The sequence below is a fragment of the Tenrec ecaudatus genome, chromosome 16 (genome assembly GCF_050624435.1).
Source record: "Tenrec ecaudatus isolate mTenEca1 chromosome 16, mTenEca1.hap1, whole genome shotgun sequence".
NCBI classification, from domain to species: Eukaryota; Metazoa; Chordata; class Mammalia; order Afrosoricida; family Tenrecidae; genus Tenrec; species Tenrec ecaudatus.
In genome coordinates, this window is record NC_134545.1 from 19,133,078 (window position 1) to 19,149,802 (window position 16,725).

At 48.1% G+C, this 16,725-nt stretch overlaps 1 protein-coding gene across 4 annotated transcripts in view; it reads left to right on the forward strand.

Annotated features, from left to right (window-relative positions):
- Positions 1 to 16,725, forward strand: part of CLTCL1 (clathrin heavy chain like 1) — a 109,132-nt gene that overhangs the window by 75,717 nt on the left and 16,690 nt on the right. For 2 of the 4 annotated variants that reach the window (XM_075533404.1, XM_075533402.1), the window contains exons 20-26: positions 4,859 to 5,042; positions 6,460 to 6,652; positions 7,916 to 8,073; positions 9,031 to 9,195; positions 10,427 to 10,534; positions 15,110 to 15,277; positions 15,373 to 15,522. In XM_075533404.1, the coding sequence (XP_075389519.1) occupies positions 4,859 to 5,042; positions 6,460 to 6,652; positions 7,916 to 8,073; positions 9,031 to 9,195; positions 10,427 to 10,534; positions 15,110 to 15,277; positions 15,373 to 15,522 (1,126 nt within the window). Of the gene's footprint in view, positions 1 to 4,858; positions 5,043 to 6,459; positions 6,653 to 7,915; positions 8,074 to 9,030; positions 9,196 to 10,426; positions 10,535 to 15,109; positions 15,278 to 15,372; positions 15,523 to 15,935; position 16,725 lie in introns of those variants that run through there. The other 2 variants (XR_012780398.1, XM_075533403.1) reach the window with 2 other exon arrangements.

Genomic DNA, 16,725 nt, shown 5'->3' on the forward strand with positions numbered 1-16,725 from the left:
GATCCATATGTATATGAGAAATTAAATTACGACAACACTGACACTGGATTGAAGTGATAGATTTTTCAGTAAGTGTAGGAAGGTTGGTTATCCACAGGGGAAATTTTTTAAACTGGACATCTATCTCCTACTATGAATAGATAGCTTTCAAGTATATTAAATGTGTATGTCATCATCTTAGAGTTTATATTTAGAATATCCTGATGACCTAATGAACTCTTAAGTTAATCACCAAAAGTATAAACCCTGTGGGGGAAAACAAACTGATAAATAGCACTATTGAAATGAATGCTGACTTGCGGTCAGCAGCCCAATGCTCAACCACTACGCCCGCAGGGCTCCAAAGAAGGTGGGAAAGGAAGCCTCAACACAGGGCCCAGATGTCTGTGCGCGCGTCGTGTGCGGTTGGCCTCACATAGAGCACAGGAGATGGACAGAAAAGTGAAGCACCCAACAGAAAGCTACTCAAACCCTAGGACAGCACTAGAGAGGCAAGAGAAAAAAGGCATCCGCTGGACCAGAGAAAAGGATGGGGTCGTCAAGGAGCTAGTGCAACTGCTGTGAGCCATCTGTTTACTTCCTCCCAATCAGTGCTAATGAGGATGCCTCATAGCTGAACTGCTTCATACTCTTTCCACTTGAAAACAGCCGGGTGTTAGAAGACAGCATGTAGCCAGCAACTTTCGCCCGGGGTTATAAGCCCAACCCCTGAGTGTAGATGAGGAGGTATGCTCAAAAATATTTAAAGCAGCACCATTTCCAGTAGCAAAAATCAAAAGAGCAATTAAGATAACCACCAGTGAATAGATGCAGTACCATTGTGTTCTGTTGCTCAAGCAGCATGCTCTGCTTTTATATCTAATATTAACCGCAATGGCCACACCAAACTCATAGACAATATCCATGATTAAAGGGTTTATGAAGGAAATGAATGGGCTTTGTACTCCATAAACAGTTGCAGTCTCAGAAACTCACAGGGGTTGCTAATGAGTCAGCATTGACTCAATGGCAGTGAGGGAAAAACACGCAGGATACAGTTGTTCATCTGAACATATCACAGAGTTCTTTTTTTTTTTAATTTTCTTTCTTTTTTTTTAAACAGAGTTCTTTCAGAACTGCTAATACATGTCCAAAGGACATGCTACTCCACTGTAAGCCTCAAACCAAAGACATTCAGCCCAAGCTCTGTGGGGTCTTAGCTTTAGTCAACTGAAGCAAGACGGAAGGGCTGCCACGACTGCCCACCAGGTATCTATCTATACTCATCACACCAGAGAGGCTTCCAGCCAAATATTTTCCTCAAGTTTACATAAATGATGTGTTAATCTGGGTGGACTAGAGAAACAAATCCATTGATACACGTGTATAAGAAAGAGGTTTATATACAAGAGCAACTAAATATGGAGAAAACATCCCTGTGTCTTGTCAGCTTCTATGTCTCCCAGGGTGTGAGCAGAGTGTCTCTTCCTGCCTCCAAGGAAGAAAGTCCCAGATTTCCCAGAATTCTCAGGAGGCCACGCCCACACAGAACTCTCATTGGCTATCTCCAGATTGACAGCCTAGACCCCACCCCTACACTCTTAATCCTTAAATTGACACCAGATTAGGTGACTACCACAAATGGTTACATAGTATGGCTATTACACATGCACAATACCAGGAAATTTTTCTTGTAATCCTTTTCCAGCGGAAGCTTTCGATACATGTTATGTCCATTGCTACAACATCTTAAACAAGTTCTTTGTATGCCTTCAAGTCCCCATGTACATCTTTTAATAAATTCACACCCAAATATTTCATGTTTCTGAAGCTATTATAGATAAAGTTTTTGCTTTTATTTTCTGTTATACATCACTAGTATGTGGAATTGCAATTGATTTGGGTCTGTTGATCTTGTATCCTGCCACCTTGCTCAACCCAAAGCCAAACTCCCTGCCATCGAGTTGATTCCAACTCATCGCGACCTTGTAGAACGGAGTAGAACTTCCCCTATGGGTTTCTGACGCTGTGGATCTTTTTTTTTTTCTTTTAAAAATAGTTTTATTGACATATCATTCACATTCCTTGAGGCTATAAAACTTTACAGAAGCAGAAAGCCTCATCTTTCTCCGATAGAGCAACTGATGATTCCTGACTAAGGAGGGAGCTGTGTAGTCTTGCACCATTGAGAATGATGTCAACTGGAGTTTGTGTACAGACGCACGCCCTTCATCAGGTTCAGGAAGTTTCCACCCACCCCCAGCTCGCTGAGAGGCTTCCTCATTAGTGGGTGTTGGGTTGTGTCAAACCTTTTTCTGAATCAATTCATATCATGTGGTTTTTCCTCTCTAGATTTGAAATTTGGTGAATTATATAGATTTTCCACAGTTTTTCGTAGATAACAGGTTTTGCAAAAATGCACCTAATAGGATTTAAGAAAATAAACATTCAAAAACGTTGAAAACCAGCTGTAGTGTTTGATTATATCAAGTCGATGTTGTCTCATAGTGACCCCATGGGACCTGATAGAACTGCCTCGTAGCTGTGATCTCTCTCTCTTTCTTTGTAACTTTTTATTGTGAAGGCCGACAGAGCAAATGTATATGAATTGTTTGTAGTCAACAATTCATATACATTTGTTTCCTGTTAGAAATCCCCACAAATGCAAAGTCACCCATCCGTCCCTTTCTGCCCACCACCCACCCCCGCTGTGGTTCCCATTTCCATTCCTCCGTTCACAACCCTTCTGGATTTTGTCTTTGGGGAAAGGCTGCCCTTTTGATATCAAATGGTTGCTTTTTCTAAGGTGTGCCTCCTCCCCCAGTGCTACTGCGCCCCTTGTAGAGCTGTCCATTGTCCGGCTGAAGAGCAAACGCTGAGGGTGCGAGTTCAGTTCTATGCCTGGAGGATGATGAAGGGCCATGTGATGCTTTTGAGTATGCCTCTACATTTTTCTCCTGCTCTATTCAGGACCTTCTAAGGCAAGTTGGTGGTAGTAGCTGGTCCTAGCTGCACATCATCTCGTTCTTCTGGTCACGAGTCATGGAGACACTGAGATTCCTGTGGTCCATTTGTCCATGGGGCTAAATGTGCCCCTGTGTCTTTGGTTTCCATCATCCTTCTTTCCTTGGCACTTTGGATGGCTGCCCATGATAAGCCGTACTCAGGCCTTTGTCAAACGAGTTGAAACTGCCCACCTTCTGGTTAGTAGCCAAGCAATTCGTGCCATGCCTCTTTACTGTATCTCCTGCGGCTGCAGAGTACGTGGTAGAACTGTCACATAGCAGGCCACTGTGGTGGAATCCCCAGGAGGGTCCTGGTGAGTCTTCTCAGGTCTCACCTTCCCCCTTTCACTGCAGCGATCACCTGTTTTCCTGGGCTGTTCCTCTGACATAGCAGAAGGACTCTTAAGTGATAGAAAGATATACTCTTAAAGGGAAAAGAGGATCTGAGGAAACCCACAATAACACCCCCACCCCCACCCCAAGGGATTCCACCACAGCGGCCTCCCAGGGATTCCACCACTGGCATCAACTTGTTTCTGACTCATAGTGCCTGACTACAGTTGCTGAGACGGTAAAGTGTTTTCTTTCTTTTATATATATATCATTTTATTGGTATCAGCTCCTCATTTTTTTCATTCTCTCCCTCCCTCACCCTCCCTCCCTCTCTCATAAATCCTCGATTATAAAAAATTTTTGTAATGCCTTACAGTGACTGATATCTCCCTTCACCCACTTTTCTGTTGTTCATCCCCCTGGGAAGGGGTTATAGTTTGATCATTGTGATCGGTTCCTCCTATCTCCCCCCCACCTTCCCTTCCTGGTATGGTTATTCTCAGTATTGGTCTTGAGGGGTTTCTCTGCCCTAGATTCCCTCCCTGTGTGAAACTGTAAATCTTAACATAAGCAGACAACCTCCGCTTTCTTCCACAGAGTGGCTGGTGGGTTTGAACCACCAGTGTTATTCTAATTCTCTTAACCGGTGGTTTTCCCTTGGACCCCATGAAAAGACCTCAGGCCAGAGAAACAGCAGTTGTCATCATGTGAATTCCACCTCATGTTGACCCCACTTGGTACAGAGTAGAACTGCCTTTTCGGGTTTTCAGAATTAGGACCATTGAGAAGCAGATCTCAGGCGTTTCTTCTAAAGTGCCTCTGATAGATTTGAACCACCAGCCTTTCAGGGAGTCGTCACACAGGGGCTCCATGGACCCCGACACTTCACCTACTTACCATCCTGCTTGTGTGTGCTGAAGAGGGTCCACAAGGAGGAGACGAGCCAGTCGGGGTGCAGTGTAGCACCGATGAAACAGACAACTTTCCTCAAATTCTTTAATGTTACCCCCCTCCCCCCACTACCATGACCCCAATTCTACCTTTACAGATCTGGCTAGACCAGAGCACGTACACCAGTACAGGGAATCCAGGGCAGATAAACTCCTTAGGAGCAATAATGAGAGTAGCCATACCAGGAGGGAAAGGGGAAGGTGGAGGAAGCTGATCACAATGATCTACATATAACCCCCTCCCAGGGGGACAAACAACAGAAAAGTGGGTGAAGGGAGACAGCGATCAGTGTAAGACATGAAAAAATAATAATTTATAAATTCTCAAGGGTTCATGAGGAAGGGAGGTTGAAGGTGGGGGTGGGGGTGGAGAGGGGAAATGAGCTGATACCAAGGGCTCAAGTAGAAATAAAATGTTTTGAAAATGATGATGGCAACATATGTACAAATGTGCTTGACACCATGGATGGATGGATTGTGATAAGAGCTGTAAGAGGCTCCAATAAAATAATTTGTTTTTAATTGAGGGTCTCAGGCTGTCTTAGCAGCCCTAGGTGCTGTGGCACTGTGCTGACCGCCACCTCTCCTCAGGAATCTCCAGAACCTGTTGCTCCTGACCGCCATTAAGGCAGACCCCACCCGAGTCATGGGCTACGTCCACCGCCTGGACAACTACGACGCCCCAGACGTTGCGAGCATCGCCGTCAGCTGTGCGTTGCACGAGGAGGCCGTGGCAATCTTCTGCAAATTTGATATGAGCTCCTCTGCGGTCCAGGTGGGCGGCTCTGTGCATTCGGGGTGACCCTGTGGCCCGAGACCAGGCTGCATGCGCTCCCTGAGTCCTTTTCCTGCTAAGACTGTCTGAACCTTGGTTGTCCAGTGCCTCTCAGGTGCTGGCGCTGATCTCTGCTTCTCAGCAGTGACCTGGGTTTCCAGCCTCTTCCCTCCTGACCTTGGCCTTCTTTTTCACTAGTGGTTACCTGCCTTTTCTCAGTAGGTCCCCAAGGCCCTCGCCGTCTTGAGTCCCTCATGTGAGGCGTGCAGTGAAACCTGGTGACTTGACCCTTTGATTTTCAGAAACTCTCGCCATGTGATGATAGCCCTTCGCCCCATGCTGCCTCAGCTCCCTGTACCACCTGGAGCTGAGCCCCTCCCCCCACGCCACCCACCCTGCCAGTGGGAGCAGCTCATAGTCAGTGGTCGGCCATCCTGAGTGATGCTAACAGTCCTTCCTGCTTCTGCTTCATCCTCATTCCTTTCCTCCCAATCTGTCCACTGTTTCTGGCCTCATCTCAACAGCTCTCGGAAACTGCACAACGGATCCCATTGCCCCCTCCCCTAGCAACCCCCTTAGGTGTGGCCCCTTCCTTTCTGGTGTTCCTCAACCGCAGTGGTTCTCAACCTTCCCAATACCGTAACCCTTTCATACAGTTCCTCATGTGGTGGTGACCCCACAGCCATAAAATTATGGCTACTTCATCACTGTCATTTTGCTATTGCGATGAATTGTCATATAAATATCTGATATGCAGGATGTAATTTTCATTGTTACAAATTGAACATAATTAAAGCATAGTGATGAATCACAAAACAATATGTAATTATATATTGTGAAATATATATGTTTTCTGATGGTCTTAGGGGACCTCTGTGAAAGGGTCATTCGACACCCTCCCCAAAGGGGTTGCGACCCACAGGTTGAAAACCGCTGCTCTACTGGCTTGTGAAACCTCCCATCCAGAAGCTCTGCTCTTCTGCTCTGTCCCCCTAGATCCAGACTCCCTCCCACGTGGGGACAACTGCTGCCACAGCCCCTTTGGTGACAGCTAATACAAGAGACAGCCCCTGCGGCAAGCTGTACGCCTGTCTCTGCCTGATGGGCAACCAAGCCCTCATCATAGCTACCCGGAAACCGTCTGTGGACTACATGCCCACACATGCTGCCTTCCTTCCCAACCAAGACCAGGCGGCAACTCCACACCTTGCAGCTGGTCTCTTCACATGGCTCGCTGCTGGAGAGGGTCTCTTCACCGTCTGGTAGCTTCCCTGCCAGCACAGTGATTCTTGTCCTCCCGGACAGTGAAGTAAATATCTGTGGGGATTTAGGAGGCAGAGCCTGGAACCCAGCACAACCTGCTCCCTGGAGCTAAGTCCATGGGACAGAGAATGAGTGTTTCCCTTGGCACCCCCAGGTCCTCATCGAACACATTGACAACCTAGACAGAGCGCATGAGTTTGCCAGTCGATGTAATAAACCCGCCGTGTGGAGTCAGCTGGCCCAAGCCCAGCTCCGGAAAGACCTGGTGAAGGAAGCCATCGACTCTTACATCAAGGCTGATGATGCCTCCTGTTACCAGGAAGTTGTCCAGGCCGCTAGCAAGAGCAGTAAGTGAATATCCCTCCATGGGGCTCTTCGTCTCACTGGTGGGAAGCCTGGCCAAGGGAAGGCGGGTAGCTTTCCTGGGACTCAGAACTTACATCCAGAGATATCACAGGACTAGTAAATGACAGGTCGTAGCTGGATGGTACCAGCTCTTCAGTTGACTGCTGCCCTTGTTCTAAGACTAGCCAGTGTCACATAATAGGTACCACTGCCAGGTATACCTCTAAGGTCAAGTGTCTTAGATCCAAAGTTGCCTGGGAATTTCTTTAATTATTTTGGGCGGGGGGTGGTATTTCTTTTATTCCTTATTTTTTTTAATCATTTTATTGGGGGCTCATACAATTCTTATCACAATCCATAAATAAATCAGTTGTGTCGAGCACATTTGTACATTCATTGCCCTCATCATTCTCAAAACATTTGCTCTCCACTTAAACCCTTGGCATCAGCTCCTCATTTTCCCCCCTCCCTCCCTGCTGCCTCCTCTTTCTTTAACTTTTATAATGTTTTACTTTTTTTAACTATTTGATGGGGAGCTAATACAGATATCATTCCATTTTTCAATCACATCAAGCAGTATTCTACAACTGCCATCACAATCAGTTTCCAAATATTCTCTTCCTCTTTGAACGCCTTGACATCAGCTCCCCTTTTCACCCCCCTCTCCCTTGTATAATGTTTAGATACTCCTTTATTGTCTTAAACAAGACAAAGAAACCATTGGATGAGGAAGACCATCATCCCATAATGGCGCCCAAAGGCTACAGTCATGCGGCCAATCACATGGAAGAGGGGGCACAGAGGAAATTGTCACAAACTCCTGGTCAGTGGCAGACCAACTCATCACTGTTGCAGGAAGAGGACGGTGATTGGAATGCATACAGATTAGAAAAGCTCACACAATTGACTCTGGGGCCTCTGATCGGAGTAAAACCCATTACCATGCGGCCCTGATCCTTGATGACTATGTCACTGACCTTCCAGTGGCTGGAATAAGAACTCTGACCCTAAGTGAAGGCTTTGCTTGGTCGCATAGGGGTTTTCAGCCCCAAGGGAAGCTCTTAGGTGGTTCTGTCCCCTTCCCACTTCTCCTAGCTGGGATGAGAGCACAATCCAAGGGCACCTGGACATTCTCTGGCACCTGAGTTCTCCGTGAGGTGTGGGAGGGAGGATAAAAGCATCTCAGCTCAGGACAGAAGAGGAATTGAGCTCCTTGTTTCAAGTCATTGACGGAAGGGTAACCTGTCTGTGTTTCCTTCCTGCAGACAATTGGGAGGATCTAGTGAAATTCCTGTGGATGGCCAAGAAAGTGGGCCCAGAATCTTCTATAGAGACTGAACTTACATTTGCCCTGGCGAAAACCGGCCGGCTCTCTGAGCTGGAAGATTACATCAATGGACCCAACAATGCCCACCTCCAGCAGGTAGACTGCTCCCATGGAGGACCGTCACCTCTCCATTTTAGACGAGGGAGCACTCTGTGGGACGAAGCAGATTCAGGATGGTGCAGACCAAGCCTTCCATCCAATCTAGTAACTGAGCCATGAAAGCTCATTTCTCTGTGGGATAACCAGCATTATCGTCCCTGTTTGATATGGAAACTAAGAATTGTGACATGCCCTTAGTGACACGCATCAGAAAGATTCTTCCAGAAAAAGGAGACATCAAAACTTACATGCAGGGGTTCGAAAGTGTTTCTCACCAGATGTTTGAAAGTGTTTCTCTAGTCTGGGTTGACTAGAGAAACAAATTTATAGACACTGATAGGTGTATAAGAAAGACCTTTATATAAAAGAGTAATTGTATGTTAAGAAAATATCCCGACCCAGTCCAGGTCAAGTCCTTAAGTCCAATAATCGCCCATATGTCTGGTACCAGTCTATAAATTCCTCTTCAGACTCACGCAACACATGCAATGATGCCGAATGCAGGAAGATCACAAGCCAGTGGGTAGAAGGTCTAGTGGATCCAGTGGCAATGGAAGTATCTCAGTGCTGGTGTGGGTCTCCACGTGTCTCCTCCATTTCTCTGAGTGTCTCAACATCAGGAAAAGGAAGCAGAGAGAGTGGGTCTGACCTCCAGTGAGCAATTTATCTCTGTCGCACCTCCAAATGAGGTCATCAAGCTGCAACCTGATTGACAAAAGGCTAGACTCCACCCTTTCGCTCAAGTTGACAGAAGATTATGTAACTGCCACACCAGACAACAACATGACAACATGAATCAATGAGCTTGGAATCTGTAGACTTAGTAAACTGGCTAAATATAAGCTATATGTTGGCAATGAATAGCTTTCCAACATGTCAGCCATACTCACAAAATATGATGGTGGGAAATGAAATTTAAAGGAGTGTCTCATAGAGATCTCCAATTCTTGGTAGGTTGGAGACCGCTGTTTCGAGGAGGGTTTGTACGGTGCAGCCAAGCTTCTGTATAGCTGCGTTTCCAATTTTGCCAGCCTGACTTCTACCTTGGTCCACCTGGGTGAGTACCAGGCAGCGGTAGACAGCAGCCACAAGACCAACAGCACGCAGACATGGAAGGAGGTAAGATGCAGAGCACTGGCCCAATAAGCCTTCTCTTATCATCTGTTCTGAGTTCCACAGACTTCTGTCAGATGGGATAGATTTGGGCATCTGCCTGGTACACAGTCCACACTCTTAGTCCTCTGGCATGACTGGGAGAACCCCGTAAGCTGGTGTTGGTGGTTGGAAGCGAAGGTGCGGGGAAACAGAGTCAGGCCGGTCCACTCTCAGATAGGGTTTGATTAGCAAATTAGATATGCTCTTTCCGTTGATGAGTAGAGGCATCATTTGACATCTCTCAAGTCCTGTCCGCAGCACCATCAGGGGGTGGGGACACGTTAGTCACCAGACACGATGCACCCAGTAGAAGGAGCTGAGGTACTTTCAGTCGAGTGGTTAAAGGCTCATGTCCCAACCAAGAGGTCAGCGGTTCCAACCCACCCAGGAGAAAGCTGAAGCCGTCTCTTTCTGGGAAGCGTGACGCACGTCTGGGAAACCCCTGGGAACAGTTCTACTCTGTCCTCCAGCATCACTATGAATCGAAATCAACTCACTGGCCTTGGGTTTGGTGTGGTGTTCTGCTCGATGCTGATGTGGTATTAAAGTTCAGGGCAAGGGACGTGTTCAGTGGCCCTGGGATTTATTCTCAGTCTCCCAGTGAACCTAGTGGGATCTTTCCTACGAGCTTCTCGCCTTTTCCCCTCCCTCTTAGCTAAATCAGGACGATTCGAGGCACATGCTCCAGCTAACCAGTTTCCCGTGAGGGCAGGCCATCGTCTCAGAGGTTCCATTGTCTCTTTTTGGCCAGTAAGCTGGTCGCTCTTATAACAAGGACTGTTTCAAAGACTAATCAATAAGTCAAGCTCTCCTATGTCAACAGCGCACGGTGCAGGCAGTGTGTCTCACTGGTTTTCTCTCCAGTCACGATCACTCTTGAGCTTTGTTGAGCCCTTTCCAAGTGGTCTGGAGCCCCAGTCTGACCTTAATGCCACCTAAGGAAACTTCCCCGTCACAGGACTGAAGACTCGATGAGTGTGTTTCCAACGTCTCCAGGGTTTCGAATATCTGCTCCGCCTGCAGATCACAAAGGTCATTATTCTTCCCCCTCCAGACGCATGGAGCTCAATCGTATGGCTAGTTATCCACTTGTTCAGGAAGTTAACTGAAACAGTCATGTTTCCGAGGGATGCCCACTCTCATGCTCCTGTGCTTCCCATCCCAGGACACTCAGCGCAGACCTTCCTTCCCCTAGGTGTGCTTTGCCTGTGTGGATGCGCAGGAGTTCCACCTCGCACAGCTGTGTGGTCTTCACGTCGTCATCCACGCACAGGAGCTGGAGCAACTGACCCACTATTACCAGGTACCCCAGGCTCCCATCAGAAAGGAACCCTGACAGTACAATTGTGCTTGGAGGCAAGAGTGCCAGCCCCACCCTCCCCAGTCGTGGATTTCCTAAGCCACAGAGAGCACGAGAGATAGAAGGGAGATAGAAATAATGGAGTCAGACACATTTCATGGTAGTGTGCTCACCTCAGCCCTGCTTGATGGTCCTCATGGAGAGGGGCAGAGGGAAAGGAGGACAAGGGGAAAGGGAACAAGGAGAGGAGAAGGGGAACCGACAAGAGGCCAAGAAGGGAGCCCTTTGGGAGACCGAGAGAGAGCTCTTCATTGCTAACCCAGGCCTATATACCTTTGGGGGGAGTACAAGCCCACAGGTAAAGACATACGTCACAGGAAGGGGTTGCACTATAGGTGATACAGCAATGAGAGGGGGACAATCTAGGGATATACACGCAACAGGAAGAGGAGGGATTGGGGGTATACATGTGACAGGAGGGGATCCTAGATTCAGGATGGCAGCCTAACTTTGGATGTCACTGAGCCGGTTTGATCTGTTCTCTAGATCTCCATAGAAACCATTATCAGTAGGGTGCAAATTCCACCTGCAGGCACTAACCCATGGCTGTAAGCCTTTAGGGAGAAGTAACCCATTGACTTTAGCAGCAGGGAGCATGCCCTACCAGTGTAGACAGTTGTTTGGCAACTGACTGCCTTCAGGGAGGTAACTTGACCATCACGTACCATTAGCTGCCAACAGTGTCCTAAGTCTAACAGATTTGGGAGAGACGATTTGGGAGAAATCTTTGTTTCCCACACACGCAGATGAGCTGGAAGAACTGATGCACTGTCACCAGGTAACCAATCTCCAGTGAGAAAGGAGCCCTGACAGTAAAATGAGTTATGCACTAGGCTAGTCACCGCAATGCTGGGCAATTCACACGCATTAGCCACTCCAAGGGAGCAAGGTGAGCCTTGTACATTCGGTTCCTGATTGAGGGGCTGAGTGCTGTCCTTACACTTTGCTTTGTGTGGGTGGGTGTTGTACATAGGCTGCATTGTGGGGTTGTTGAGTATGGTGCTTGGTCCTCACTGTTGTATAGTTGAGTATGGTTCCTACACTTTGCTGTTAGAGGGTTGAATATTATGCTTTGCTCTGGCGTGGGTGAGTATCATACTTAAGTTTCATTTGAGTGGCTGAGTATCCTAGTTACATTTCACTGTTGAGCAGTTTTGTACGTAGTTTTGATGTCCTCACTCAAGCTCACGGCCATCCACTCACCACAACCCTATAGGACATGGTAGAACTGCCCATGGACGTTGGTTTCCCAGAAGGGAACTTTTGACAGGAATAAAATCCCAGAGTGACTGGTGGTTTTGAACTGCCCGCCTTGTGGATCGCAGCCCAACTCATAACTACTACACCACCAGTGGTGAATATACTAGTTACACTTGGCTCTTGAGTGAGTGGTTGAGTATCTTACTTATGTTTCACTGTTGGGTAGTTAAGTATTGTAATTATGCTTCCTTCTTGTGTGATTGAGTATTGAACTTAAGCTTCGCTCTTGGGTAGTTTATTATATTGTACTTCAACTTCCCTCTTGAGGGCTGAGTATTATACTTATACTTTGTTGTTGGATTGCTGAATATGATGCTTTGCTTCGGGGTAGTTGAGTTTTGTACTTATGTGTCACTGTCCAGTGGTTGGATGTCATACTTGACTTTCATTTGAGTGGTTGCGTATCATACTTACATTTCACTGTTGGATGGCTGAGTATTGTACTTATGCTTCATTCTTGGGTGGCTGAAAGGCAGACATCAGCATGTTAAAGAACCTGACCCTCCACATGTGGGACTCTTGGAGCTGTGCATTCATACCAGGTGCAGTTGGTCAAGACACACCATTGGCTTTTGCTTAGTTCTGTTACTGTCCCATGAAACTAAGCCCCAACAGCCTCCCAGGTTGGAGTCACCTAGCGGGGACTCAGTGAGTTATTAGGGACCTGTGAGTCTGTGAAAGTACAAGCTACTGATACCCACAATACCATGCCAGACTTGATGACTTTCAAATGGTAAATGCCTTCCTATCACACAGGGCCACTGCTTGTCTGTCACTTTGTCATACTGCTGTGGATTGGGCGTTGCCGTGCTGCTGGAAGCTGTACCATGAGTTTTTCAATACCAGCAGGGTCACCCAAAGTGAACAGAGTTTTAGCAGAGCTTCCAGAGGAACAAGAAGGGATCGCTGTTCACATCAGAGGACTATGCAGATGACACAAGCTGCTTCCTGAAAGTGAGGGAGTCTCAAAGTACTTGCTAAAGAGGAGCAAGGACTGCCCCTTCGTATGGATGACAACTCGAGGTAAAGAAAGCCAACTTCCTCACAAGTGGACCCGTGGGCCACATCCTGACAAAGAGGAAAGACTGATGTTCTCAAGGATTTCCTCTTGCCTGGGTTCACAATCAACGTTCATGGAAGCAGCAATCAAGGTTTCAAACGACACATTGCGATGGGGAAATCGGTGCACAAGACCTCTGTAGAATGTTGAAAAGCAAGGCTTTGACTGAGAAATAAGGCGCGCCTGACCCAGTCACCTCATCTGCATGTGCAAGTTGGATATTGAAGACCAAACAAGAATCGATGCATTTGAACTTTGGTGCTGGTGAAGAAGACTGACAGTACCTTGAAGTGTCAAAAGAACCAACAAGTCTGTTGTAGAAGAGGGATAACCGGAATGTTCCTTAAAGGCAAAAATGGCAAGCCTTTGCCTCATGTAGTATTTGGGGCGCATTTTCAGGAGAGACCAGTCCCTAGAGAAGGACATCGATCGTGCTTGGGAAAGTGGAAGGACATCGAAAAAAAAGAAAGCCCTTGACAAGATCGACTGACGCAGTGGTTTCAACCCTGGACTCAAAACAGAATGATGGGGGATGGCGCAGGACCAGGCAGGGTTCCGTTCTGTTGTACATGGGGTGACTATGAGTCAGAACCGACTCCATGACCCCCAACCACCACACCCACATCACGCAAGGGAGAGCCCTGGTGATGTATTGGGGCTCAACAAAAGGGCAACATTTCAAACCCAGCAACCACTCTGAGTGGGTAAGAGGAGGCAGTCCATTTCCATAAAGGTTTACAGCCTGGGAACCCCTGAGGGTCAGTTCTATTTTGTGCTTATATAGGGATGCGGTGACTGGGAATCTACTCAGCGACCGTGGGTTCGGTTTGGGTTTGAGAAATGAATCCAATTAAATGGGGGTAGGAATAATGAGGTCCAGAGGCTGGCAGGCAGCGGGATTTGTTGGTTCAGCAAATTCTTGAGCACTTGGTATGTGCTGGGCCTTGCTCTACAGAATTCTATCAGCAAACAAAACAAACAAGTCCCTATTCAGATCACATTTCCGTCCAGCAGGGTTGATGACAGGCAAGAGACACTCTTAAAAGAGTAAGTCATGTTGGCTGTTTGGGATGATGAGTTTCAGGGGGAAAGAGGGCAGGTTTGGGAAGGTGGAAGTGGTCTACGTATCGGACTACTTGCAAGGGTCACATTTGAACAAAGACTTGAAATAGAGAGAGAGGTAGAACTTGTGGAATTGGGCAGTGTTTTGTTGTGTGTATGTTTGCCACAATCAGAGAAAATAAATGACATGAATAACGGTGATTCCAAGGAAGAAGAAAGCGTTCTGGAATCAAATACGGTGACAGTTGTACAGCACTTCTTGATGGGATTGAATTGTCTGACATGTGGATGAGTGTGATTGCTAATAAAACGGTTAAGAAAATAAAAAGAAATAGAGGAACTTAATTGTGTGACTATTAGAGGGAAGGATATTTCAGGAAGAGTTAGCAGAGCCAAGTCCCTAAGGAATTAATCCCCTTGGGTTAGAGCCTGAGCCGGTGGGTGAACGGAAGAGGACCAGGTCCCATTATGAAGGACTGAGAGCCTAGAGAAGCTGGCAGAGCAGCAGGCCCCGTGTCAGATGCTCCGGTACCCTAGGGAACCACTTGTGAGCACTTACTCATCTGTAGTAAACAGTCTTACGGGGGTTTTTCCACCACATCAAAGATTCTGCTTCGAGGTTTGGCTGGTGTCTGTCTCTCCCCCACCCCCGTAGCATCTGCCTTCAGAATCAAAGGTTCTTTTCAAACGTCCAATGGAGCACCCAGCAAGCTCCACCGAGCAAAAGGGCCTCAGGGCTGAATTCGTCGGGGTCACCTGTCTTACTTCACGCAAGCATTTAAACAGGCTGGAAGGGGAAAGAACGGGTGTAGTGAGAAAGGCAGGGAGGGTAAGGAGAAGGTGGGTGTAGAGTTGAAGACAAGTTGGCTTCAGGGTCCCGCCAGGAATCAACCGTAGAGAAAGAGCATCTTCAGACTCTGTTCACCCTATTCCCTGCCACTTTTTTCAAATTTCATGTCATAAAAGTGGGCAATCCTCTGTGAACTTGACGAATACGGTGTAAAGGGTGGGCTGTGTCCCAGAGACACATTCATCCACTCTAAGTCACGGATGACCTCAGGATGGTCTCTGGCCATGGGGGGCTACCGTCGGGGCCGCCTTTGCCTCTCCCCTGAGCATCACCATTGGTCTTGCAGGACCGGGGCTTCTTCGAGGAGCTGATGTGCCTGCTGGAGGAAGCCCTGGGCCTGGAACAGGCCCACATGGGCATGTTCACAGAGTTGGCCATCCTCTACAGCAAGTTCAAGCCACAGAAGATGTCAGAGTACCTGGAGCTCTTCTGGTCCCGCGTCAACATCCCCAAGGTAGAATTAGAGGAGCCCCACCTCAAAGTGGGAATCTGTCTGCCCTGTCCACACGCGGCACCTACCCAAAACCTTGGCCTGCGACCTCTCCCCAGGTGCTGAGAGCCACAGAGCAGGCTCATCTCTGGGCTGAGCTGGTCTTCCTCTACGACAAGTACGAAGAGTATGACAATGCCGTCCTTACCATGATGAACCACCCCACTGTGGCCTGGAAAGAAGGTCAGTTCCAGGACACCATTGCCAAGGTAAGAGGAGAATGCAGAGCACTGGGCCTTGCCTGCTCCTGCTGGGCCTGTTCTCGGGCCAGGGACCCAGGACAGGGAGGATGTGTTCATCAGGGTAGACTAGAGACACAAATTCATAGACAGTCACGTGTATGAATATTGAGAAATATTGAATATTGAGAAAACATCCCAGTTCAGATCAAGTCCTTAAGTCCTATATTAGCCCATATATCTGATACCAATCTATAAAGTCCTCTTCAGACTCAAGAAACACATGCAATGATGCCAAATGCAGGAAGATCACAGGGTAGTGGGTGGGAAGTCTTGTGGATCCAGTGGTATTGTAAGCATCTCAGTGCTGGCAGGGGTCTCCATGTGGCATCTCTGGCTCCAGAGGTCTGGCTCCATCAGCCTCTCTCCATGTGTCTTCACAGGGATGTCTCGCAGGGAGTGAGCAGAGAGAGTGTGTGTCTCCCGCCTCCAAGGAGGAATACAGGAATTCCCCAGAATCCTCAGGAGAAGGCCATGTTCACACAGAGTCCTCATTGGCTATGACCTGATCGATAGGCCAGACTCCACCCCTTCACTCTGAATCCTCAAATTGACACCAGAGGATGGTAACTGCCACCGAGGGCTAGAATGTAAGGAACCCCGCATGGGCGCACTCCTGGTCAGTTCCATTGACACAAAAGGAACGACGCTTAGGTCAGCGGCCTGTCCAACCCACATCTCTGGGTCAGTGCATGGCTGGGTGTAAGAAGCCCAGCCTGTCCGTGGGAGACTGGGCCTGTGTGGCCTGCTGCCCCTTCACCTCCACAGGGGTTGTGTTCAGCACCTGGTCCCCTCACAGGAGGCCGTTCTGCCTCAGCTATCCACTGTCTCTCCCACAACCCTTGACTCTGTTGCCCCGAATTTCCGGTTGTCCTTTTCTTCCTGTGACTTTTCACCCCTTGACCTTTTCCGCTTCACATCTCTCCCATGCAAAGGGCACGCACCTTGGTTGCACAGTTAACACCCGCGAGGTGGACAGGTGAAGCACAGAGCAGGTGTGCCAGGCCTCGCAGGGTTGCTCCTCCCTTAGCCAGGTTGGATCACAGCACGACCTTGAACTGCGCGACTGTCGTTTGGGTTAGATACCATCAAGTCCGTTCCGACCCCACGGGGCCCCGCGGACACCGGTACCAAACGCTGCCCACTCCAGCGCCATCCTCCCAGTTGGTATGT